At 38.7% G+C, this 26,049-nt stretch overlaps 1 protein-coding gene across 1 annotated transcript in view; it reads left to right on the plus strand.

Moving 5' to 3' along the window:
- The first annotated feature begins 3,883 nt into the window (after window positions 1–3,883).
- Window positions 3,884–26,049, plus strand: part of HDHD2 (haloacid dehalogenase like hydrolase domain containing 2) — a 35,574-nt gene continuing 13,408 nt past the window's right edge. Inside the window, exons 1-4 of the mRNA XM_077777594.1 lie at window positions 3,884–3,990; window positions 13,126–13,236; window positions 16,487–16,695; window positions 20,771–20,855. Of these exons, the coding sequence (XP_077633720.1) occupies window positions 13,136–13,236; window positions 16,487–16,695; window positions 20,771–20,855 (395 nt within the window). The 5' untranslated portion in view covers window positions 3,884–3,990; window positions 13,126–13,135. The remainder of the gene's footprint in view (window positions 3,991–13,125; window positions 13,237–16,486; window positions 16,696–20,770; window positions 20,856–26,049) is intronic.

Below are 26,049 nucleotides of genomic sequence, written 5' to 3' on the forward strand. Positions count from 1 at the left end.
AATGTTTTATTTATTTCTGAGAGAGAGTGTGAGTAGGGGAGGGTCAGAGAGGGAGACACAGAATCTGAAACAGCTTCAGACCCTGCGCTGTATGTCAACACAGAGCCCGACGTGGGGCTCGAACCCATCAACCATGATCATGACCTGGACTGAAGTCAGACGCTTAACCGACTAAGCCACCCAGGTGCCCCTGTCACTGCCTTCCCTCCCCCATTGGGTTTTTGCACCATCTTTTTCTTTTCCAAATCCAGTCCTTCACTTTTTCTTTTGTCAATAACTGAAAATGTTTTTTCATTATTGAAGTATAGTTGACATACAATGTTACTACTTTCAGGTGTACAACATAGTGATTTGATGGTTCTATACATTACGCAATGCTCTCCCCCTTAAGTGTAGTTACCATCTGTTTAGATATCCCATCCCTTCTTTACTCCTCTTGCCCTTTGTCAAGAAAAATTATTTGAACCTTTTGAGGAGGAAGCCATTAGTCCTGTTCAATTCCACATTCTAGTGAATGGACTGCATTATTTGTATTACTGAATCGCCCAAGCCCGGAACTTAGTAATTATCTTGAAGCCCTCCTCTCCTCTGCCAGTTTAATCTGTCAACAATTTCTGTTTTACCTCCTCAAGATCTCTTGAATGTTGTCTGCTTTGTTTCCCCACATTTTAGTTTAAGCACCTCTTTTGTGGCCCTGCAGGAGCTTCTTACCTGGTCTTACATATGTCTGGCCCCTATCCCATCCATCCTCCATACTGCAGCCAGAGTTAGCATTTAAAAAAATGCAAGTCGTTCCCCCACCGCCCTGAGATAAAACTAGGTAAAAACTAGAGATACTTATCTTGAACACATTTATTACATAATAAACAGACAATTTCATTAGCTAATCTTTAGGAAATGATTCCATAAGCTTATATAAGGAAGGAAATATTAGGAAAATTGGTTCAGATTATGTTACTCCATAATTCATGAATAAGAAAATACCTTTCATAATTTAGTGTTATAAAAATTAATTTATAATACCAAAATAATGTTGGCACAATATTTTGGTTTGTTAAAAAACCAGGGTTAAATTTATTTACTTTTTTTCAGGAATGGAATTTAGTGATTCATCTCTTACATATAACACCAGTGCTCACCCCAGCAAGTGCCCTCCTTAATGCCCCTCACTCGTTTAGCCCATCCTGCCACCCAACACTTGCCAGCAACCCTGTTTTTTTCTCTGTAAGAGTCTCTTGTGGCTTGTCTTCCTCTGTTTTTATATTACTTTTGCTTCCTTTTTGTTTTGTGTCTTAAATTCCACGAGTGAAGTCATATGATATTTGTCTTTCTCTGACTTATTTCACTTAGCATAATACACTAATTCCATCCATATTGTAGCAAATGGCAAGATTTTATTCTTTTTGGTTGCCAAGTAATATTCCATTGTGTATATATACCACATCTTTACTTGTCAGTCATTGGACATCTGGGCTCTTTCCATACTTTGGCTGTTGTCATGTGCCCCTTTGAAGCAGCACTCTTCTATTCTTTGGATAAATACCTGGTAGTGCAATTGTTGAGTCATAGGGTAGGGTCATAGGGTAGTTTGATTTTAGTTTTTTGAAGAACCTCCATACTGTGTTCCGGAGTGGCTGCGCCAGTTTGCATTTCCACCAGCAGTACAAAAGTGTTCCTCTTTCTCTGCATCCTCGCCAACATCTGCTGTTGCCTGAATTGTTAATTTTAGCCATTCTGACAGGTGTGAGGTGGTATCACACTGTGGTTTTGATTTGTATTTCCTTGATAATGAGTGACGTTGAACATTTTTTCATGTGTGTTAGCCATCTGGATGTCTTCTTTGGAAAACTGTCTATTCATGTCTTTTGTCCATTTCTTCACTGGGTTGTTTGTGTTTTTGGATGTTGAGTTTGATAAGTTCTTTTTTACATTTTTTTTAATGTTTAGTGTGTGCGTGTGAGAGAGAGAGAGAGAGACACAGAATCTGAAGCAGGCTCCAGGCTCTGAGCTGTCAGCACAGAGCCTGAGCAGACCTCAAACTCAGGAACTGTGAGACTGTGATGTGAGCCTAAATTGGACGCTTAACCAACTGAGCCACCCAGGTTCCCTGAGTTTGATAAGTTCTGTATAGGTTTTGGATACCCTTTATCTGATAAGGCATTTGCAAATATCTCTTCCCATTCTGTTGGTTGCCTTTTAGTTTTGCCAATTGTTTCCTTTGCTGTGCAGAAGCTTTTTATCTTGATGAGGTCTCAATAATTCATTTTTTGCTTTTTTTCCCCTTACCTCCAAAGACATGTCCATGTCGAGTAAGAAGTTGCTACGGACAAGGTCAAAGAAATCTTTCTCCTCAAATATTTTGATGGCTTCCTGTCTTACGTTTAGGTTTTTTCAACCATTTTGAACTTATTTTTCTGTATGCTGTGAGAAAGTAGGCCAGGTTCAACCTGCATGTCACTGTCCAATTTCCTCAATACCATTTCCTGAAGAGACTGCCATTTTTCCATTGGATATTCTTTCCTGCTTTGTCAAAGATTAGTTGGCCCACATTTGTCCATTTCTGGGTTCTCTATTCTGTTCCATTTATCTATGTGTCTGTTTTTGTGCCAGTACCATACTGTCTTGATGATTACAGCTTTGTAATACAGCTTGAAATCTGGAATTGTGATCCTTCCAGCTTTGGTTTTCTTTTTCAGGATTGCTTTGGGTATTCAGTTTTTTTCTGGTTCCATACAAATTTTAGGATTGTTTGTTCTAGCTCTGTGAAGAATGCTGGTGTCATTTTGGTAGGGAGTGCATTGAATATGTTGTAGATTACTTTGGGTCACTTCAACAAGAAAAATGCAAGTCTTAATATTACCCACTTGCTAGAAAACCTTCAGTGCTGTTTTAATCTGGTTGTGGCCCTTTGTTCTCAAGGGTAAACTAGGAAATTTCCTTCAAGTATGCTCTCACATAGAAAATAGATTTAACAAATATGACTAAGACAAAAACAACTCCCAGACTCAGTTGAGAGGAAAACACTTTGCAAAACAAAGTGTTCTAGTCCACAATATGGCTGACTGCAGCACTGGACAGAGGGGATGTTGGATGGGTTCTGGCAGCACGAGTCCCTAGTCAAAGGATTCCAGAGTGTGTCCTATTATGTTAGACTGCCCCAGAAAGTCTTTCATTTAGTCCTTTTCATAGAGATTGCAAAGGATGATCAACTGCACTGAAGGGTTTAATTTGAATCAAAGGCAGCAATGAGAAAGTAGAGCCTCCTAACGTGCACGGGAGGGGAACAGTGAGGGAGATAGTTCCATGCACCTCAAGGTATTGCTCCCCTAGGGACGACAGGCAAAGCCTGAGGAAGCTCTCCAGTGAGAGGCAGGGAGAGTTGACCGCTTAAGGTTTCGGAAAAGTTGATGCAAGAAAAGAGAAACCTCGCTGCCTAAAGTGGTTATAGACAGCTACAAGTGCCAGATTCTATTCAAGTAACAAAGCAGTAAATAACTTCGGAGACGGGGTACTTCAAGTAAAGTATCAAGAAGATGACTTCGGATATCCCTAGAGAATGGGCAAGAAGTACTGGAGCGAGGTAGGGTGGCTGCAAAGAAAGGTACTCAATAACTTGTTTCACCATTGGTGCTGTAGGACACAGCTGCTGAGCAAAGGCAGAGGTTTTTGTCTCCCCTCTTGCATCTGCGGCTAGCTAGCCGCGCCCTTGAGAGAGCGGGTCTGAAGAACTACTTTTCCCCCCGGAAGGTGCTGAAGGAGCAGGACTACATGCCTGAGTGGGCATCCTAAACGGTTAGGGTGCGGCTGACGGACGGGGCGGAGTTGGATGGAGAGAGGAGGAACTTCCGGTGCGACCCTCGGCCCAATTTCCGGTGTCCAGCGGCCTCTTCCCAGGCACCCTGGGCTTGTCTCGAGGACGCTGCGCACGGCGGGGTTGTGCGGACTTTTCTGGTAAAGGGGCCTTTGGCGAGGACGGCGTGCGGAGCAGGGGTGAGGAGCCTCTCTGGGACGAGCGACCACCCGCCTATGCGGAGGCTGCATTTCTTTATAAGGGATTGGGAGACACACCGGTTGTGTCCCTAGACCGCTCCCTCCTGGGCCTCGGACTAACCCGCGCGCGCGTTCCGTGAGGACGGCCCTACCCCTTCGGGCGGGGGCGGGACCACGCGTGCGCGCTGCGCTGTTCCCGGCACTTAGTCCGGGTCTCGAGGTCGTGGGGCAGTCTGTCGCCCTGGGGCACATCGCGAGTCTGGTGTGGTAGTCGTTCTTCACAACGTGCCCCTGAATTGTATTTCGAAGCTGGCGTCCCTTCGGTCAGTCTAGCCAGGTCCTGGATTTTGCACTGGGGGACCAGTCAGGAGGGGCTTTTCCATCCAAGAGATGGAGGGAATCGCAGTTGTTAGTGCTGATAGACCCTTATTCTTGGAATCCTTCCAGTTAGTGACCGGGATTCATGAGTTAATTCACGGGTCTGTATTGAGCCGTCTGTAGTGCAGCGGAAAAGGAACTCAGCCCCTTTCCTCACAGACCTTAACAGTTTGGACCGAGTGATAAGTGAGATAACAGGAGCCCGCTGGGAGCCCTTGGCACAGCCCTGGGAGAGGAGTCGGACCCAGGACTGCCGGAGGAAACGATGCCAGTCTGAGACCTGTGTACTGCAGGAGTTGGCCGGGGAGAAGGACGTAGGGGACCACGGGTGGAAGAAGTCAGGGAACAAAAGTGGCTCCAGACAAAAGTCCAGCGATGAGGGAGGTAAAATGTAGGCCTTGTGGCCGACCTCAGTGCGGGGGAACTATGATGTGGGAGTAGACAAGGAAGTTGGAGAGGTAAACCAGGGCTCTGCGCACCCGTGTTTATTGTTCAGACTTTGTCCTGAGGGCCGGGCAGATCAACTGGAAGATTAAGTGGATAGTGACTGTTTAATAGTATCACTTATTGAGTGCATACAGTGGTTCCAGACTTTTCTACTGGAAGTACAGAGGGAAGAAAAGAGAATTCGTAATCCCTGGGTGGGGGTGGGAGGGCAGCTATGAGGCATATTCTGAGAAGCCACAACCTCCCAGTAGAAAATTGTTGATTGAAGTCTGGTTTAAATATTTATACAAGATTTGAATGGTATACCAAAGTGTAAAATATTTATATGGTATAAAATATTTTTTCAAATGTTCAAGTTATTCTAATGCTTTACAAGCTTGCCTCACATGTATCCTCTGATTTTTGTACTTCTTGATACATCCATTATGTACCCTCCCCTCCCCCAGATTCACAACCCAGCCTTTCTATGTGAGGAACACTGTTCACAGTACATGTATTACTTTCTTTAATTGCCCCATCAACCATTACAGGTGGGTGTAATCTTTCTACTTAAGCAGTGGTAGAAACTGAGGCTGAGAGGTTAAGAAAATTGCCCAAGTTCACACAGCTAGCGAGCTGATATTTAAACCTTCACTGCATTACTTCGCTTCAGGGAATGGATTTGGGGTGGAGATAAGGAGAAGATATGAAGCAGAGACTACATTTAGGAAGTTGTTGAAAGAGGCTAGATGAGAGGCGATTTCAAAACTAAGATAGTCTGAGTAACGATGAAGAAAAGCAAGTAGATTCAAAGAAGCAGAACTGATCTGGCTGCATCCAGGTTACTGGGGTTGCCATTCACTCACTCACAAGGATTGTAGGAAAAAGAGCAGCTGTGAGGGTAACAGGATTAGGATGCACCACAATATTCAAAGGGAGCTGTCCTTCTGAAGTATCTTGCAGAGTTCCTTTTGGCCTGAGAGAGAATTTACTTTTCTTCTTTGCATTGAATATGTGCCTTTCATTCATTGGTTATGACTTTCCAAGGTATGTCCCCTATAACCTGTTCAAACTATGGGAGATGGTGGGACATGGACCCAAGATAAACAAAAAAACCCTACGGGACTGCTTCTGAAGCCTTTACAATTCTTTTGGAGGCCACACATATATTTTACAGTTATATTTTAGCAAACACTAACTCATAGTTCAAGTAACAAGTATGACCAAGGTTCAGAGGGGGTCATGGCATAGGAGGTCAAGGCCTATCCCGGGACGAACTGAGGAGGAATATTTTGAGGTTTGAGTGGGGCACCTCAGCGTTTTTCTTCTAGGCCTGAGTCAATCATTGTCAAATACGTAATGCTCCAGAGGGAGCATTTTAGAGTTTAAAAGGCCTGTTCTGTGGAACCGATGAAAGCAAAAACATAGGCTTTTTAAATACTGTGGTTAACACTAAGCCTATGTGGATGCTTCTGCAAAGATTAAAATGGTCAGTATTTATTATGACCATCTGCTGGCTCTAGTTGTACAGGTATTTTTTTTTTTTAACAATACAATTCTTTTGTTGTTTATCTGGTCTTGTTTATATTTTATTAAGTATTATATGTCTCCCATAAAAGGTGAGTTTTAAGAAGCAATTTTAGGTTCCTCTGTGTATAAAAAAGTGAATGTTTTGTCTTTATTTTGTGTAGCCTTACCTTTTGTGCTGCAGTGTATTTTAAATTAAAGAATCCTTTAATTATTATGCATCCAAATGGCATAGGAACAGTCAGGTCTTTTGACTGGCAGTTTGCTCTGACAGGTTATAGTTGGTGCTGTTGTTGATTTAATTCTCCATTTTCTGTCACAATCAAGTTCAGAAGCAGAATAATGTATAAGACTGTTATAAAAAGACAAATTTACAGTTAATGTTGATTAGCCTGAACTGTTAATATTTTTTTTTCTCTTTTTTTTTTGTGTGTCTCTGAGCNTTTTTTTTTTTTTTTTTTTTTTTTGGGCCCCTTTTTTTTTTTTTTTTTTTTTTAAACCCCAGAGATACTTTTTAAAAGACGGAACCAGGGATTTATTTAAAATCAAAATACTTTAGGGGCGCCTAGGTGGCTCAGTTGGTTAAGTCTGACTTCAGCTTAGGTGGTGATCTCGCGGTTCTTGGGTTAGAGCCCTGCTTCGAATTCTGTGCTGATAGCTCAGAGCCTGGAGCCGGTTTCGGATTCTGTGCCTCCCTCTCTCTCTCTGCCCCTCCCCAGCTCTTGCTCTGTCTCTGTCTCAAAAATAAATAAACTATTAAAAAATATAAAAATAAAATCAAAATACTTTGACAATGAGGGTTGTTATGCTGAGTTTACAATAATTGTCTGAACTACTTTAGTATTTTATAGCTGTATTAAATATATAAGGAATGATTAAATTATAAACAGACTAATTTTTATTGTGTAATATGTCATCTACACAAGAGATGTCAAACATACTTGTAAGTTTTAAAGAGCTATAATAAAATTGAAAACACGCACTTACTCACCATCTAGGTCAAGGCTCTAGAGGCTCCCTTTGCGCTCCTAGTTTGCGTCTCCTCTCCTCTCCCCTCTCCGTCCCCTGAAGAAATCACTCTCCCAGTTGATGCGATAATCATTCCCTTGCTTATCTTTACACCTTTGTTTGCATACCTATTTCTGAATGCTAATGTATGAAAGCATACTGAAGATGCTCTTTTGTGACTTGCTTCTTGTACTCTGTGGTAAATTTCCAAGAGTTAACTAGGATGATATGTGTAACTGTGGTTCATTCATTTCCAGCGCTTATATTCTGTGTATGAATATACCACGATTTCTTTGCCCATTCTGCTATTGATAGATGTTTGTATTGTTTGTATCCAGTTTCTGGCTCCTAACAAACAGTGCTGCTATAGACATTTTTGTTCAAGTCTAATGGTGCAGGAGGAGAGAATCTCTCCAGGATGTAATACCTGGGAGTGGAATTGTTTGCTGGTAGAGTATGGTGATTCCAAACTGGTTTCCAAAATGTTTATACTGGTTTATTTGCTCACTAGCAGTATATGGGAGTTCCTGTTGAAAATCTTTTCATGTCTTCAGACTTGAAAACTTTGCCAATCTCTTGTTTGCAGTGATCTCATTCTGCCTAAAATTTGCATTTCCCTGATTACAAGTGAGGTTTTAACATCTTCGTTTGTTTGCTATTCAGATTTGCTCTTTTGTAAAAGCTATATTGAGATTCTATGCCATTTTTCTGTTAGGTTGTTTGTCTTAATATTTGCAGTTTATATTTTCTGGATTCCGGTCCTTTCTCACATGTGTTGGAAATTTGTTTTTCACTCTGTATATTATTACTCTCTTTCCAGTACTTTTAAAAACTCTCTTTTTCAGTAATTGAATTGATCTGCTTTTTCCTTTATGGTCTGTGCTTTTTATATCTTAAAAAAGCCTTTCCTATCCTCAAGTCATGAAGATATTCTCCTATCTAAAAGTTTCACAGGTCTGTGGTTGTTTATTCTACCTGGGAAAAAATAGTGTGTGGTATAATATGGGAGTGCAATTTAATTTTCTCTCCTGTAGATATTCAATTGTTCTAACACCTCATTCTTTCTTCACTAATCTGAAATTACCTCTTTCGTATCAGGTTTCTACACATGGGGTGGGGAGTCTTTTTCTGGATTCTCTCTTCTGTCCCAGGGATCAGTTTGTCTTTGTTATGTGCTAATACCACAAGATCTTAATTAATTACAAGACCACATTAATCAAATCCAGATATTAGGTAAAGCAGGGTCCCACCCTCTTTTTCTTCTTCAGTCTTGACTGAAGTATCTTGGCTATCTTGGGCCATTTGCAGGATGTATAGCTTTGAGAATCAGCTTATCAAGTTCTGTAAAACACCTTTTGAGATAATGATTCAAATTGCACTGAGTCTATAGATCATTATAGAGAAACCTAACATCTTTACAATTGGGTGTTCTAATCCATGAAGATGGTATCTCTGTATATTTAAGTCTTCTTTGTGTCTTTCATTGAAGTTTTAAAATTTTGCCATAAAATGGAACTAGAGGGTATTATGCTGAGCGAAATAAGTCAGGCAGAGAAGGACAAATATCATACGTTTGCACATATAGGTGGATTAGGAGGAAGTTAACGGAGGATGAAGCTGGAGAAGAAGGGGAAAAATAGTTGGGGAGAGGGAGGGAGGCAAACCATGAGAGACTCTGGAATGCTGAGAACAAACTGAGGGCTGAGGTGGGGTGGGGGAGAGGGGAAGCGGGGGGATGGGTATGGAGGAGGGCGCTTGTTGGGATGAGTACTGGGTGTTACATGTAGACCAACTTGACAATAAACTATTAAAAATTTTTAAATAAATAAAATTTTGTCATAAAAATGTTGACATCTTTCATTAGACTTTTTCTGGTAACCTAACATTTTATGATACTTCTGCAAGTAATATTTTTAAGTTAGTTTTCTAATTATTTGTTGGTGACATAGAAATGATAGTGATTTTTAATATTAATTACTATACTTTCCTACTATTTTAGAATCTTGAATTTTTGTATATACAATCATATCTGAATAATAAGTTTGCTCTTTTCCAATCCTTGTACCTTGTTTTTCTTGCCTTAACTGCACTATCTAGGGTATTATTTACACTGTTGAGTGGAAGTGGTGGTAGTAGCATCTTGTGGTATTCCTATCTCAAAGAAAATGTTTCCAATGTATTACTAGTAAGCAAATCTAATGTTGGCTCTTGGCTTTTTGTAGTTAGTCTTTATCAGCTAAAAGAAGTTCCCTTCCATTTTTATGTTGCTTAGAGTATTTTAGCAACTTTTTTGCATGAATTGACATGATCAGACATTATTTTATTTTTTTCATCTATTAATGTGATAAGCAACAGGAATTAGTTTTCTAATTTTAACCAACCCAATAGTAGGATAAACCCAACTTGGTCGTGAGGTTTTTTTATATATTATTAGGTTGACAGTTACTTTCAGCACATTGAAAATCTTATTCCAATGTGTTTTGTCTGTCATTGCGTCAAGTGTGAAGTCAGCTCTTAGTCTGCTGCACCTTTGAAAGTAATGTGTCTTTTCCCTTGGCTTCAGTGTACAGTGGTTTAGGTACGGACTTCTCTTTATTTAGTTTGCTGGAATGCTTTGGGCTGAATCTGTACATTGGTAGTTCTTTGTGCTTTTTTGCACAGATTTTCAGTCTTGTTGTTTATTCTTTAAATAAACACAGAGGCATATCCAGTGATTGATAATTACGTTCGCACGGGAGTTCCTGTGGGACTGCTCTTAAACTGTTGTTTCTGGAGGTTCTTCCTTCTGGTCCTTGTTTCTGTAGGCTACTTGCTCATTATGCTTAGAAGTTGATTTTATTTTATTTAGGGGATTTCTCTGTTGTTTGGGCTAAAAGTAAGATGTGAGGAAGTTTTGCATTTGTTTTAGCCAGGCCCCTGCTAGTCAAGGTCATTCTAATTAAAATCTTTAAGGTTCTCTGAGGACTTGTCTTAGATAATGTAAGATTAGTCTGCAGACTGGGTCCAGGGCTGGCTTAGGACTGGCTTATCGTTCTACTTTCCCTGTGGCACTTTCTTCCTTTCATTCTCTGGGCAGCTGATTTTCTTGTAGCCCAAGGAGACAGTGTAGGGTGGAGTGCCAGTGATGGCTTACTTCTGGCTCATCCTTACATGAAGATTGCTTTTAGATTGAGAGGGTCTATCTCTTCAGGTGGGTTCTGAGTTTTATCTTTTATTCCCTGAAGGGGCCAAGGGAGGGGGTAATCAAGGTAACCTAGTGTGGGCAGATGCTCTTAAGGCCAAAACGATGTTTTGCCCATCTCCTGGTTTCTTGCTTTTATTCAGACGTAAGAATTCCTTATTTTTTTCCTTGCTTCTTGAAGCTTTACACACATAAACACACACACACACACACATACACATATATATAGATATACGTATATATGTGTATGTACATATACACTCATGAATAACACAGGTTTGAACTGTGCTGGTCCACTTACATGGAATTTTTTTCAATAAATGCAGTATAATGTAAATGTATTTTCTATATGATTTTCTTTAAACATTTTTTGTGTATTTTTGAGAGAGAGCACACACATACATGTCCAAGCAGGGCGGGGGTGTGGGGGGGAGAAGCAGAAAGAGAAGAGAGAGAAAATCTTAAGCGGGCTCCACACTCAGCATGAAGCCTGACACAAGGCTCAATCTCACAAACCATGAGATCATGATGTAAGCTGAAATCAAGAGTCAGATGCTTAACAGACTGACCCACCCAGCCACCCCCCCGCCCATGATTTTTCTTAATAACATTTTCTTTTCTTTAGTTTACTTGGTTGTAAAAATACAGCATGTGATAGATACAACATACAAAATATGTGTTAATCCAACTGTTTATGTTGTTAGTAAGGTTTCCAGTCAACAGTAGGCTATTAGTAGTTAAGTTTTGGGGGTATCAAAATTATACCTGGATTTCCGACTGTGCAGGGATCAGCATCCTTAACTCCCAGGTTGCTCAAGGGTCATGTGTGTGTATTTTAATCTAGTATTGTTAGGTTTCATTTGGAGTGTTAATCTGGTTACTTAGCCAGCTTTGTTATTAGAAGCCCAAGTCCAAGAATAACTTTTTAAGAAGAAGCATGACAGAGTTTATTCATCCACAAATATGTATTTACTTTTCAAAGTAGGCAGTGTAGGAGACTACAAGTTTCTGCCATTGCTCAAGAAATATTTGGACCTCTTTGGAATTGGTTTCAGAGCCAGTAGCATGTTCTTTTAAATGTCTTTATTGGCTTTATATCCTTTAAAGATGAAATTTGGGCTTACCATAGGATCCAGCAGTCACACTCCTAGGTATTTACCTAAATGAATTGAAAACTTACATTAACTCAAAAACCTATACATGAACGTTTATAACTGCTTTATTCATGATCACTGAAAACTGGATATACCAAGGTGAAATTCAGCAGGAGAATGGATAAACTGTGCTATATTCACATTTATGGGACGCTATTCAGTAACGAGGAATGAACTATATTGATTCTGGCAAAGACATGGATGGATCCGAAATGCATTTTGTTAAGTAAAAGAAGCCCACCCAAAGGGCTGCATGGTATATGATTGTATTCATATGACATTATGAAAAAGATAGAACCAGAGAAAACATCAGTGGTTGCCAGGCGTTATTGGAGGGGAGAACAGTTGACTACAAAGGAGTGCAACAGGGGAATTTTTAGGGTGATATCTTTGATACTTGATTGTATGTGTAAAATATTTTATTATAAAAACAAAAAATGGAAGGAAAATGAATATGCTTGAAAAAACTAAAAATGAAGTCCAATCCTCTTTTCTTTAGCTTCCCCTTTTTTTTTTTTGAGGTAGCTCAGTTTTATTTTATTTTATTTTTTTTATAGTTTATTGTCAAGTTGGTTTACATATAACACCCAGTCCCTTTCTTATTTCTTAAAGTTTTTAAATTTATTTTGAGAGAGAATGTGAGTGGTAATGGGGTAGAGAAAGAGAAGGAGAGAATCCGAAGCAGGCTCCTTGCCACCAGTGCACAGCCTGATGTGGGACTCGAACCCAAGAATTGTGAGATCATGACCTGAGCCAAAACCAAGAGTCAGATGCTCAACTAAATGAGCCACCCAGGTGCCCCTCCACCCTGTTATTTTGAAAGCATTCATCTATTTTATACCCCTCTGAATAAATGATGTAGTTCATAATAAACAAATTTTAAAGGGGAAAATACCCAGAAGGATAGTTGGATGTGGTTAAGGTAAGGAAAACATCTCCTGACTAAAATTATCAAAAAAACCCTTGCAGTTTCCTCTTCAGTGATCTGCAAATACTGGTGGCTCCTTGACCACATTTGCCATAGCAGAATATAATGGTGGAGATGGGAGATTAGAATATTTTCATTTTATATAACACAAGATGAAAAAGATTTTGCCAATGATTTAGGGCTTCCATCCACCCATCCTCAGAGTACATTTGCTCATATTTAAAAATAAATAAATTATTCCACCAAAAAGCTAATGTAAGAAATCTGAAAATAAATAGTAACTTCTCTTTTAGCATTCCCCTTCCTATGGTTTTAATTAAAGATTTAAACAAACAAACACCTAACCATTTTAAAAGTCTCTGGATCAAATTTTGAATTTTTGATTTTTAAAAACACATTTTCTTTCAGAAGAGAAGCAGCTTCACACTAAGCAGTATCTTTCTGGATATGAATGATATTTTTGAAGACTTACCAGTTTTTAATTGTCCATTGTTTCCTAAACTGTATTTTTAATTTCATTTGCTCTCTCCTAGGGAATGAAAGATGGCAGCACGCCGTGCTTTAAAAGCTGTTTTGGTGGATCTCAGTGGCACACTTCACATTGAAGATGCAGCTGTGCCAGGCGCACAGGAAGCTCTTAAAAGGCAAGCTATTCTCCAGGTTCAGCTGACAAATATGTTTGTAAGTGCCATTTTACCAAGGCAGATCATTAGCTAAATGGATGGCCGTAAGATGGCATATTACCAGCTTACCATATATACAGGAACTGCCTTGGGTTTAGCTAGAAGATGTATGCACTGTAATATACTCCAAACACTGTGTTCTAAACCTTTATTAGGTTTGGCCTTTTGATCTAGTCTTTTTGTTCTTTGTGTGTGTGTGTATCTTCATCTAAGTCAGCAATGTAAATTTGGGAATGAAAACTCAGGATTCTATAGTGTGGAATAAGTAGCATTGGAAAAATCACAAATGAATCCTGGAATCACAAAATGAAATCCACACACATACACAGAGGCATAGTTCTGCCTACTCCCCCTTTACCCAGGACCTAGCATTGAGTGTGCAACTGCTCAAGTAACATTTAATTAAGAGAATTGAAGTTTTATATTTATTTTCATCAACTAATTTAATGCTTTTGAAGGCTAGAGACTATCTTCTATTTCTTATGTATCAACCATAATATTTAATACAAGTCTAGATACAAATTGAGGATATGGTAAAAGCTTGTTAGAGTGAACTGAATGTGAATGTTTGCTTATGAGTTCTGAAAAAAATACTCATCCAAATGACAGAACTAATGATGCTAAGTACCTTCATTTTAAAATAATTTAGGGAAGTTTTCAAAAATCAGCAGTACTTAGCATGTGGTGCTTATCATTTTCCAACCTTAAAATATTCCAGAATGTGCTATTACTCAGAAAATCTAGTGACTAGTGTCACAGTGCCAGGTATTAGAGCAAAAGATTGACATAGACTTTGTACTCTCAAGGAGCTTCTTTTCCATCTGGGGAATCACCAGACACGAAGAGCCTGTATATTTGCTAGGCTGCAGTTGGAATCTATCAGTTTAGTTAAAATCATGATGTTCATTATACGTGGACAACATGTTCAAAGCCAAGAGCTTTTACTGCTATAATGATGAGCTTTCTACTCTGGATTGAAAGGAAAATCTTTTTATTTCTGGTGAACAATGAGTGACATGTCTAAGTAGATCAGTAAACTACTGATCTGGGGAAACAAGAGTCTACAAATTGGCCTCTTACTTGCACTGGGTGTTTCCATCCCAAAGAAATCACTATACTGTTATTGCTAGGTTTGGTTTGTTTGTTTGTTTGTTTCTTTCTTTCTCTCTCTCTCTCTCTTTTAATTTGAGAGGGAGCGAGCAGACGAGCTGGGGAGAGAGGTAGGGGGAGAAAGAGAATCCCACGCAGTTTTCATGTTTAATCCCATGACCCTGGGATCATGACCTGAGCCAAAATCGAGAGTCAGACACTCGACTGAGCCACCTAGGTGTCCCTAGTTTTGGTTTCTTTGGAAACAAACAGACTAAGGAAAGTTGAAGGACTGGTAAAAAGTTTTTTAAAAATCCTCATTAAAAGTGATGTGGTAATTTCAGTACTTTTGTACGTGTTCATTTTTAATTATGTTGATAATAGTTATGTTGAAGTAATCAGTTTCTTTTGAGAGATAAAATTTAATATGTTTTTCAGAAAAGCTATCACACAGATATTATACAGAGAATCATGATTACGGTGAACCATTTAATCATGCAAATTTATTTAATATTCTTTGGGTGAATACTTAAAAATATTTTTTCTAATTTATATGCTTCTTTTAAATTGTGGTTAGTGCTGGGGTGCCTGGGTGGCTCCGTTGGTTGAGTGTCCGACTTCAGCTCAGGTCATGATCTCATGGTTCGTGGGTTTGAGGCTGCTTCAGATTCTGTGTCTCCCTTTCTCTCTGCCCTTTCCCCGCTTGTGCTCTGTGTCTCTCAAAAATATAGATTAAAAACATTTTTTAAAATAGTGGTTAGTGTTATTACATTTTATGTCTATTCAAGATAGGCACGAAATAAAAACAACAGGGTATTAATATAAAATTTTAAATTATGACTAAGTTAAAAATATTTTTAGATTTTAGATTAAAATATTGTAGAACTGTGGCACCTGGGTGGCTCTGTCAGTTAAGGGTCTGATTCTTGGTTTCAGCTCAGGTCATGATCTCAGTTTATGAGTTCAAGTTCCATGTCGAGCTCCATGCTAATGGTACAGAGCCTGCTTGGGATTCTCACTTTCTCTCTCTTTCTCAAAATAAATAAATAAACTTTAAAAATAAAACAAAACACTGTAGGACCAAGAAAATAATTTTTATTTTTAAAGAAAGCTAGACTATCATGAATTCTCTCTCTGGTACCTGATTGCCAGTTTAGGTTCCCAAAGCAGATCATGGAATCAAAACAATCCTGTGTGTAGATAGTTCACGGAGAAAACACATTTCAGTCTGTAAAATTGGAATGTGTCTTTGAGCATTCTAGATAGTTTCTGTTTATTAACTTAGTAACACATGGAGGCCTAGCCAGTCTCTGACTAGGAAGAAGGAAAAACCATCCTGAGGTGTTCGCTATTCTCTTAGTGTGGGTCAGAAGCTGTACCATACAGAACATGGATCGGAGTTCCGTCTTGTCTCAGCTCTGTTGCCGCTTAGCTGTGCAAAGCTGAGTAGTCACTGAGCTCCTGCTGGCCTCTGTTGTCCTGTCTTTGAGAGCAATTTGCACTGGTAGATAATCCCTACGGTAACTTCATCTCTCATAATCTGAGAGTATGGTGGTTACGGAGCTTTGTGTTTTTTTCACTTATTTACTAAAACCCTGTGGTAAAACTTAGTTATTGAAGGCCCTCAAAAAGGTAAACATAGCTTTTACAATTTGACTTTGCAGCCTTTGGAGGTAAAGTGGTTCATGGGGTGTGGATGATTTGTAAGACTCTGGCGAGGGGGGCGCCTGCGGGGCTCAGTCGGTTGGGTGTCCAACTCTTGATTTTGGCTCAGGTCATGATTCCAAACATTGTGTGATTGAGCCCCTGATCAGGCTCTGTGCTGAGCATAGAGCCTGCTTAAGTTTCTTTCTCTCTCTCTCTCTCTCTCTCTCTCTCTCTCTCCCCCCCCGCCTCCTTTCCTCTTCCTCCTCCCCCCACCACTGCCCCTGCCCCACTCATGGATCATGTTCTCTCTCAAAAAAAATATATGGGTAGATTACAGAAAAACTTATTAGCCATAAAAACATTTACTTGGTGACTTACCATTCATTTTATGACCTTTGGCAAGTGCTACCAAGCTGGGTGGTTTGGGGCTAGAATGTAAAAGCTGCCTATTGACATCTGAATTTTATTTTCCCAGGTTACGTGGTACTTCTGTAATGGTTAGGTTTGTGACCAATACAACCAAAGAGAGCAAGCAAGACCTATTGGAAAGGTTGAAAAGATTGGAATTTGATATCTCTGAAGATGAAATATTCACCTCTCTGACTGCAGCCAGAAATTTAGTAGAGCAGAAACAGGTTCGACCCATGCTGCTAGTAGATGATCGGGCACTACCTGATTTCAAAGGTACAGGAAATTTGGAAAGATACAGAAGTTGGTTCTTCATTGCTTAGAAGTCAGTCTTAAAACTGGACTTTTACAAATTTTTTTTTTCAGGCTTCCTCTGATTATTATTGAAATGGTCAAAAGTTTGAATCTAAATTCATGTTTCTCAAACCTCTTTTGGCAATCTCCACAACATGCACACAATATATAGTAACCCAGTACATCTGTGTTTGTGCTTGTGTATGTTAAACAGTGCTTACTCTTACTCTATGAGATGTCCTTTGTTTCCTATTTGGTTTACTTACATGATTGTTTGAATTTGATGCTGCTTAGAACCCTCCAAATTAGTTTTACAATTTGCTAAATGGATCATGTCCCACAGTTTGAAAAAACACAGGTCAAAATCACTTTGCATATTATAATCCTCAATCCAGGAGCCACTGTATTCATTTGATTAAATGAGATAAACCCAAGATCTACTTACTTAAAAATAGATATTGGAATCTTACATTTTATTTCAATTTGTGTTAACAGAATTAATCTGATTCCACTTATAAATGATTAATTATGGGGAGTTATGTTTATGGTGGATGTGGCTTTTGAGACTGATGAATAAATCTTAATGTTGTGAAAAAATAGATCTCATTCTGTATAGTGAAGTTTTTAGAAGATTAAACTTTTTTCTTTGGAAAAATTAACAGACTGGGAAAATATCCTGGTTTTATGAAGCCTTGGCACATTATTTCTTTTTATACATGATACTCAGAGTGAAATGACACAGTAGAGAAAAATGGATATAAATACCTCATTATAAAACCATATGATGGCTTTACAAAGAACAATTAGGGAAACTCAGCATGAATATATAGTAGGCAAAATCTCAAAACTTGTCCTATCAGGAGATAGACCAGTGTATTAAACAATTAATATTTGTAAGAAACAGAAGCCAACTTTGGCTGGATTAAACAGCAAATACATTTATTGGGGTGCCTGGGTGGCTTAGTTGGTTAATTGTCCAACTCTTGATTTCGGCTCAGGTCATGATCTCATGGTTCATGAGTTACAGCCCTGCACTGGGTTCTGCGCTGACAGCCTGGAGCCTGCTTGGGATTCTCCCTCTCTGTGTCTCTCAAAATACATAAATAGACATTTAAAAAAATACATTTATTAAAAGGATCTGAATGCTAACAGGAATAAAAATGGTACACCTTCTATGAGAGCAATTTGACAATAGCTAGCAAAATTGCATAGGCAGAATTGCCACTTGTAGGAATCTGTCCCTAAAAGATAGTTACAGAAATACACAATGGCCTACAATCAAAGTTGTTCACTTTGGCCTTATTTGAAGTAAAAGATTGGAAACAACCCAAATGTTCATTTAGAAGGGACTCATTGGTTAAACTTATGTCCACAAAAAATGGAATGCTTTGTAGCTAAAACATAAGTAAAGGCAAATACTATCTCCTAATAAGGAGTGGTCTTCATAGGATATATTAAGTGAAAAAAGTAAGGTATAGAAAACATTACATATTTTCTGTGTAAGAAAATGAGAGAGAAATGGATATATATGTGTGTGTGTGTATACATATACATATACATATATATATATACACATCTATATATGTTTCATATTTGTGAAAGGAAGATAAAGAAGAAAAATAGGAAACTAGGAAAACTGGTTATTTAAAGGGGGAGGGAGGGAGAAAGGGATTAAGAGACAAGCGTGCTCTACAAGTATCTTTGACTTTGGAACCACGTAAATATTTTGTGTATTTAAAAGACAATTAAAAAAAAAAGAAGAAGCCAGTCCCTGAAAACTAAAACCAAATTGAAACAAACAAACTTAACTCTGCAATCAAATTCATTCCCACTCAGAGAAAAGAATTATTTCAAGTGACTTTAAAATACAGTATTTTTACTGTTCATTCATAGTGGGATAAATTCTAAGGATAAAAGAACTGGAAAGAGGGGCGCCTGGGTGGCTTAGTCGGTTAAGCGTCCAACTTTCGCTTGGGTCATGATCTCGCGGTTCGTGGGTTCGAGCCCCGCGTCGGGCTCTGTGCTGACTGCCAGCTCAGAGCCTGGAGCCTGTTTCAGAGTCTGTGTCTCCCTCTCTCTCTGACCCTCCCCTGCTCACACGGTCTCTCTCTCTCTCTCCTAGAAATAAATAAAAATATTTAAAAAAAACTGGAAAGAAATTTTAAACTGCATTCAGTAGTCTTAGTGTTGTTAGTAATGTTGATATTATTATTATTATTTAATGTTTATTTTTGAGAGAGAACAGACAGACAGTATGATTGGGGGAGGGGCAGAGAGAGCAGGAGACAGAGTCTGAAGCAGGCTCCAGGCTCTGAGCTGTCAGCACAGAACCTGACATGGCACTCAAACTCATGAACTGTGAGATCATGACCTGAGCCAAAGTCAAGATGTTTAGCTTACTGAGCCACCCAGGTGTCTCTATTATTATTTTTTTTTTAATTTTATTTATTTTTGAGAAAGAGAGAGTGGGGAAAGGGCAGAGAGAGAGGGAGAGAGAATCCCAAGCAGGCTCCAGGCTGTCCGCTTAGAGCCCAGTATGGGGCTCTAACTCCCAAACCATGGGATCATGACTTGAGCTGATCCAAGAGTTGGATGCTTAACCTACTGCACCACCCAGGCACCCCCTTTTATTTTTTTTAATGTTTGTTTATTTTGAGAGAGAGAGCATGCATGGGGGCAGAGACAGAGGGGAGCGAGAATCAGTGCAAAGCCCAGTGGGGGGCTCGAACTTATGAACTGTGAGAAAATGACCTGAGCTGAAATCAAAAGTCAGATGCTTAACTGACTGAGCCACTCAGGCGACCAGATACTGTTATTTTTAAAGCAAAATAGTAATCATGCTAGTATTGGTAGTGAACAAAATTTTATGTGTAAGTGAAAAGAGATACAAATATAAAAACAAATAAGCTATGTATTACTAATTTTGAATTTAAAATATCGTTAACTCCCTTTTTCTTTTAAAAAATACATGTTATTTGGTCTTCCACTGCAGAAGTCTAGAAGCAATGATAACCAGTGTTCAGATGATGGTGTATTACCATTTCCGAATTATTTAACACTCAGGGCTACTAGTAAGGAGGAAATTGGAAACCTTGGGTATCTGCTCTTTCTATTTCTTCCCTTCACATTGTGGTGGACTTGATGATGCAAATGCTTCAAGATAGGGAGTGAGAGAGGCAAATAGGAATTGGTGTATGGATAATCCACAGAACCTTTAATCAGTCTTTTAATAATTGTAATGGTAAATGTACTCCTTTGTTTCTCATATCTGAAATTCTGTTTTCAGAATTAAACATGTTTTAATTATAAATTAATATTTGTGGAACTAAAAGTAGATTTGGCATTCAGTGGAAAACTATAGAATGAACCTACATTCCATATTAATCACGAATGTGTTAACCTCAACTGTGTCAATTAGAAAGTCTAATTTCCCTTGCTTCTTAGACTTTCAGTTCCTCATCAGTTGCTATTGATTTGATAGCTCATAGAGAACTCATGACTGTTCTTGTTGATTGTAATCAGCAAAGCTTTTTAAAGTTAGAAATTGTCACTTGTTCGAGAACATTAAGTTACAAGTTTCTGTTGAGATCTTCTAGTTACTGAGTAGCTGTAACACCATGCAAAGGGAATATACAAAAATACTAGGAGACCCTCTTCTTTAAGTATTATTTATATTTCGAAAGTACATTGGACACAATAAGCTCTTAAATTTCAGATTACGGCTAAAGTAAAAATTTGTATTTGATTGACTAAAGCTATTTTATTATAAAATGTATCATTAGTGTTAATTGCATTTTTCTTTTTTTTTTTTAATTTTTTAATGTTTATTTATTTTTGAGAGACAGAGTAAGAGCTGGGAGGGGTAGAGAGAGACACACATACACACACACAGAATCCGAAGCAGGCTCCAGGCTCTGAGCTGTCAGCACAGAGCCCGATGTGGGGCTCGAACCTATGAACTGTGAGACCATGACCTGAGCCGAAGTTGGATTCTCAACCAACTTAGCCACCCAGGCCCCCTTTCATTTTCAACACTTACACATTTTTCCTTTCCCAGGAATACAAACAAGCGATCCTAACGCTGTGGTCATAGGATTGGCACCAGAACATTTTCATTATCAAATTCTGAACCAAGCATTCCGGTAAGTCTTCAGCTGTTTATTTTTCATCTGATTACATATTCCTCTCTTTCCTTCCTGAGTCTGTGTCGTGGAAGGTTATAGATATATTTTACTTTCTGGCCACCCAAATTGTTCATGAGGATAGATATCTTCAAGATCACTTCAAGATCAACATTAAATCACATTTCTTACTATCTTGCATAGTTTTTTTTAAAAATAATCAATATGTTAAAAAATGATGATCATTGAGGTTTTTCTGCCTTGTAGAATCAATATCCTTGGGCAGAAATTCATAATAAAATTGCAACTCTGAAGCTAGCAATTTTGTAACGGAACCCAAGTCTATCTGCTGGATGGGAAACAAAACCAATCACAGAGATACAGGTTTGCAGCAAGGAAAGCTTATTCCAGAGGCAGCCAGAGGAGGAGACTAGAGGACAGACCTCAAATCTGCCTCCCCAGAAGGGTAGAGAACAAGTGTTTTATAATCATAGGGGTTGAGATTACATAAATATTGATGAAAAGGGCAGGGAAACCTATATGACTATTCATGAGGAACGATGGAGCATGATCACTGAGCAAATAGATATGTAACATGTCCCATGTTCACTTGGGGTGGAGATCTAACACCAGAATGAGGCAAAATTCAGCCCCTGACATCAGGAGGTTATCTGAGGACGAAGAGAAGAAGGGGCTGTGGGCACGCTCTGAGAGCTGGTATAAACTGAATGGGTCTTAGGCTCATTATCTGGAACCATATCGGATGACCTTGAGTCCAGGCTTCTGCAGAGACAGCTAGTAGATTTGTTAGTGGGATCTGGAAAGACAAAATAGCTGATTAAAGGGGCAACAATTCTCTGAAAAACAAGCTTTAAACTTTCTGCTCATTTTAACTTCGTTAATCCTGTGGGGCAAAGTTTCAGTTTTATCTTCTATTTTCATTCCTGTGATTCTTCACTGACTATGCTATTCTCTGAAGGAAGATACCATCTAGACTAACACTCCAACACAGTACGTGGGATTCTTCCTCCAGTGACAATCTAGGCTACCAAGAAAAGTTGATGCATTTGACCACACTTTGAAAGAAATAATCTGATAAGTGATAATGGTAGTCTGAACTGGGATGGTGGCAATAGGAATGAAGAAGCAGGTTTAGGTAGTGTTGACATGACTTGATGGACGGTTGGGTCAAGGAAAATGTCCAGATTTCTAATGTGAGCACATGTGACAGAACACTCCATGTTAGGGCTCAGGAAGTGATAAGTTTAGCTTAGGGCTGTTGGGCCTTTGGGGTATCTAAGTGGAGGTGTTCCAAAGGTTGCCAGTAGAAATGGGAAATGACATGGAAAATGTTATAAACCTTCACTTACGTGTCTATTTTGTTTATGTGAACTTTTCACTGCTGCTTCAAAAGGAAGACAGCATACTAGTTCTCATACTTCCTAAGATAAATTGGACCGGAATGTACCAGCAAATCTGCTCTAGAGTGAGATCAATTTTTTTCCTTGAATTTTTTTCCTTTTTCACAGATTTTTCATTTTTCATCTTTTGCTTCTTGTTAAACCATTAAACAGTGTAATTTGCCTTTGAATTTATGAGATAAGTAATTCTTAATATTGTATCAGGTTACATTGAACTTGTTTAAAAAGTGTTTTTTTAATAGCTTGGTAAATTTTTGGTATTTATTTACAAAGAATTCCATTAAAATATTACTTTCTGGGATGCCTGGGTGGCTTAGTCGGTTGAGCGTCCGACTTCGGCTCAGGTCATGATCTCACAGTCCGTTGGTTCAGGCCTCACATCAGGCTCTGTGCTGACAGCTCAGAGCCTAGAGTCTGCTTCAGATTCTGTGTCTCCCTCTCTTTCTGTTCCTCCCCTGCTTGCTCTCACTCTCTCTTGCTCGCATTCTTTCTCTCTCAAAAATAAATAAACATTTAAAACAAAAAAAAAATCATTTTCTTACTAGTACAAAGAATCATTGTAACGTATACTTGATGTAGAATTCATTTCTTGATGTAGATGTCTAAGAATCAGAATGTTTGTAAGGAAACTTAAAAATTCACTATAGGGTTCACACATCTTGGCACACTTTTTGCTGTTGATCTTGGCAACGGCTGTTCTCATGGACAGTCTTTGTGGCCAAAACTAGCACTTTGGGAACATCCACCTTTTTCCCCTGTATGAGCATTAATTTTAGATCCTCAGTTAATGGAAACGATGACTATTTATGCCCTTTTATTTGTGACTCTCTTAATCACTGTGATGTCAGCCTTTATTTAAAAGGAACAACCAAACCCACTTTTTATAGTTGCTCATTTACTATAGTTATTTCCTGGAGACCCACTGCTAAGCCAGGTTGCTAGAAGATGTACTTTGGAGTATGTAGTATTAAAATTTCTTTTGCTTCACCTACTTCAGCTATCCTCCTTTAGCTTTTTGGCGAGAGGGGCAAGTGGTTATCTGACCTTCTCCTTAAATAGAATTTACAACTCTGCCAAAATCAGTCTTCATTTGAAATGGAGAACTTTGATTTCTTACTTGTGAACTTCTCCCACTACCCTTTACCCATTTCTTTAACCACAGAATTCAAGGCAAAGATATTGATTGATTTTAGCTGGTAATTTGGGAAGGACATATTTAATAGGAAGCTGGGAGGTCTCTGTCTTCGATGAATACTAGACTCAGGGTAATAAAAATGTACGTTGACATAATACTGACTATGTAATTGCTCGGATGCTGTCTAATTAGTACACTTCCCTAACCATATTGATTTTTTTAAACACTATGTTTTAAAGCATTACAGTGCACTTATAGGTCAACTCTAATTTCACAAATGCACTTAACAGCTGGGTGGAGAATTAACAGAAGGATTTCAGGTCTTGCCCTTCTTTGCATATTGATGTCTCCACTGAGACTATGCCTCCCAACCAATGACTACAGCTGTTTGGATTGTGTGTGGCAAATATAGACATCTCAAATGAACCACCGATTAGCTAAATTACTATTCAGGTTGATAATGAGTATAAGCATTGGATTTTAAACCCCGTTGCATAGCTGCCTTGCATAACAGCTTCAGGGGCATATTGCCCTCAGGCAGATACATCAGCTTTCCACATTACACTGCCTCTTATTTACTGTGTTTTGAATGGGTAGTTCCCTGCCCCCTACAAATGCACAGTACAGTCTGTCCACAAACGTGTCTTAAATGTCTGAATGAAATTGAGAACACTGAATTTAAAGAATTGATTTGGGGGAAGGATAGGAACCACTTATAGGGAGTAGATATGATTTGGGTTTGGATTCTGTAAGACATTCAAATCCTAAGAGCCATTGGTGGCTTTACCCTTTTATCTAATACTAAAAGATACAAAGTATAACATAATGAACACTCATATGCCTATCAGCCAGTGTAAGAAATACAAACTATCAATACATTTGATATCCCCTGCATATCCCTCCCCAGTATTATGGCCCAAGACCCAAAAGTAACCAAGGTTATGAATTTTGTGCTTATAATTGTCATATATTTCTTTATACTTATAGCACATACATAGGTATCCCTAGACAGTATGTAGTATTATTTAACGTGTTTTATATGTTACAGTTTCATCCATTTCTTCCTCTCCTGGTAGTGTTGTATAATTCATCAACACAAATGTCCAAACCTCTGGTTCTTTGATTTTCCCAGCCACAGTATGAGTTTATAGCAAGGCTTTTTTTTTTTTTTTCATCTTCTGACCTGAGTTAGAAATGCAAAGCTTGAGCATTTTAGTAATGGACCAATTATAATTAAATTTGATGATCTCTATTAGGAGAAAGTCTGCTGGGCAAGCAGCTCACTTAACAACCTAACTTGAACTNAAAAAAAAAATCAGCACAAAAGTAATATGTCTTCGTTGTAGAAAAGTTTAAATGTTCAAAAAAGAAAAGAGAATAAATAAATTACCTGTAACCCTGCCACCTAAAGAGAGCCCCGGTTAACATGTGAGCACATAGCTCATTTCTTTCCATGCACATAAATATTTAGATAAAAGTAAGAATGTATAATACTGTGTGGTAACTTGCTTTTGAAAAACCCACGATGTGCGCACCTGAGTGGCTCAGTCTGTTAAGCGTCCAACTTCTTCTCAGGTCATGATGTCAGGGTCCTTGAGTTTGAGCCCCACATCAGGCTTGCTGCTGTCAGCTCAGAGCCTGNACATTAAAAAAATAATAACCCCATGACGTATTGTACTTGTTTTTCTATATCCTTTTTTTTTAATGTTTGTTTATTTTGAGAGAGAGTAAATCTCAGTGCACAGCCCAGTGGAGGGTTCGAGCTCATGAACCATGAGATCATAACCTGAGCTGAAATCAGGAGTCAGATGCTTAACCAACTGAGCCACCCAGGCACCCCTGTTTTTCTGTATTCTTAGGTAGTCTTCCAAAATGCGTTTGATTCCCACAGCATATGCCACTTTAAACAGTGCAATAAATTGTGTAGCCGTCTGCTTCCTATTGGTTATTTCCAGGACTTTAAAGTTAGTTTGGAAAAAATGGGAACACATTTTCTAAGCAGTATTTGTGTCCATTCCTTAAGATTGTTTTTGGAAGTATAGTTGCTGGGTCAAAGGAATTTGGGGGAAAATGCAGAGAATAGCTTAACCTAGGAAAAATTAAAGTTTTGTTTTTTCTAAATTAAGAGCAGCTGCCCTGGAGTTTCTAGAGGAGCTTATTAAAATGTCCTGATCACTGGAGATAAGTGACACCACCACTTTCACAGGTAAATGCAGAGATGCAGGCTGCCTAATGATCACGTTTCAAGACTTTGTTAATGACTTCTTTCCTGTAATTGTTGCAAGGTACATGAGTCCCCAAAAAGCCTTAAAGGGGTTTAGAAATTAGGTTTTTTTTGGTTTGGGGGAGGAGAGTCCTATTACCCTGAATGGTTTCTGTTAAATGTTGAATTGCTTTCTTCACCTCATCTCCATAAGAAAGGAAGTAAAACATTTACTCCAGTATATTCCAGTCCTTAGAAGGGGAAGAAAAAAATCAACAATACTGGCCTCACTTATTATTGCATTTGGACAGTAACTCCTGAATTTTTTCTAGGTATTTGGAGCCCTGGATATGAGCAATCCCAAAACGATGTGGCAACAAGGCTTAAAGTAGAAGTATTTCTTTGGGCTTTCTCTGTTTTGAAAGGGCCGATTACTATGCAGTTTTTTTAAGTCAA

The sequence above is a fragment of the Crocuta crocuta genome, unplaced genomic scaffold (assembly GCF_008692635.1).
Source record: "Crocuta crocuta isolate KB4526 unplaced genomic scaffold, BGI_CrCroc_1.0 scaffold36, whole genome shotgun sequence".
NCBI classification, from domain to species: Eukaryota; Metazoa; Chordata; class Mammalia; order Carnivora; family Hyaenidae; genus Crocuta; species Crocuta crocuta.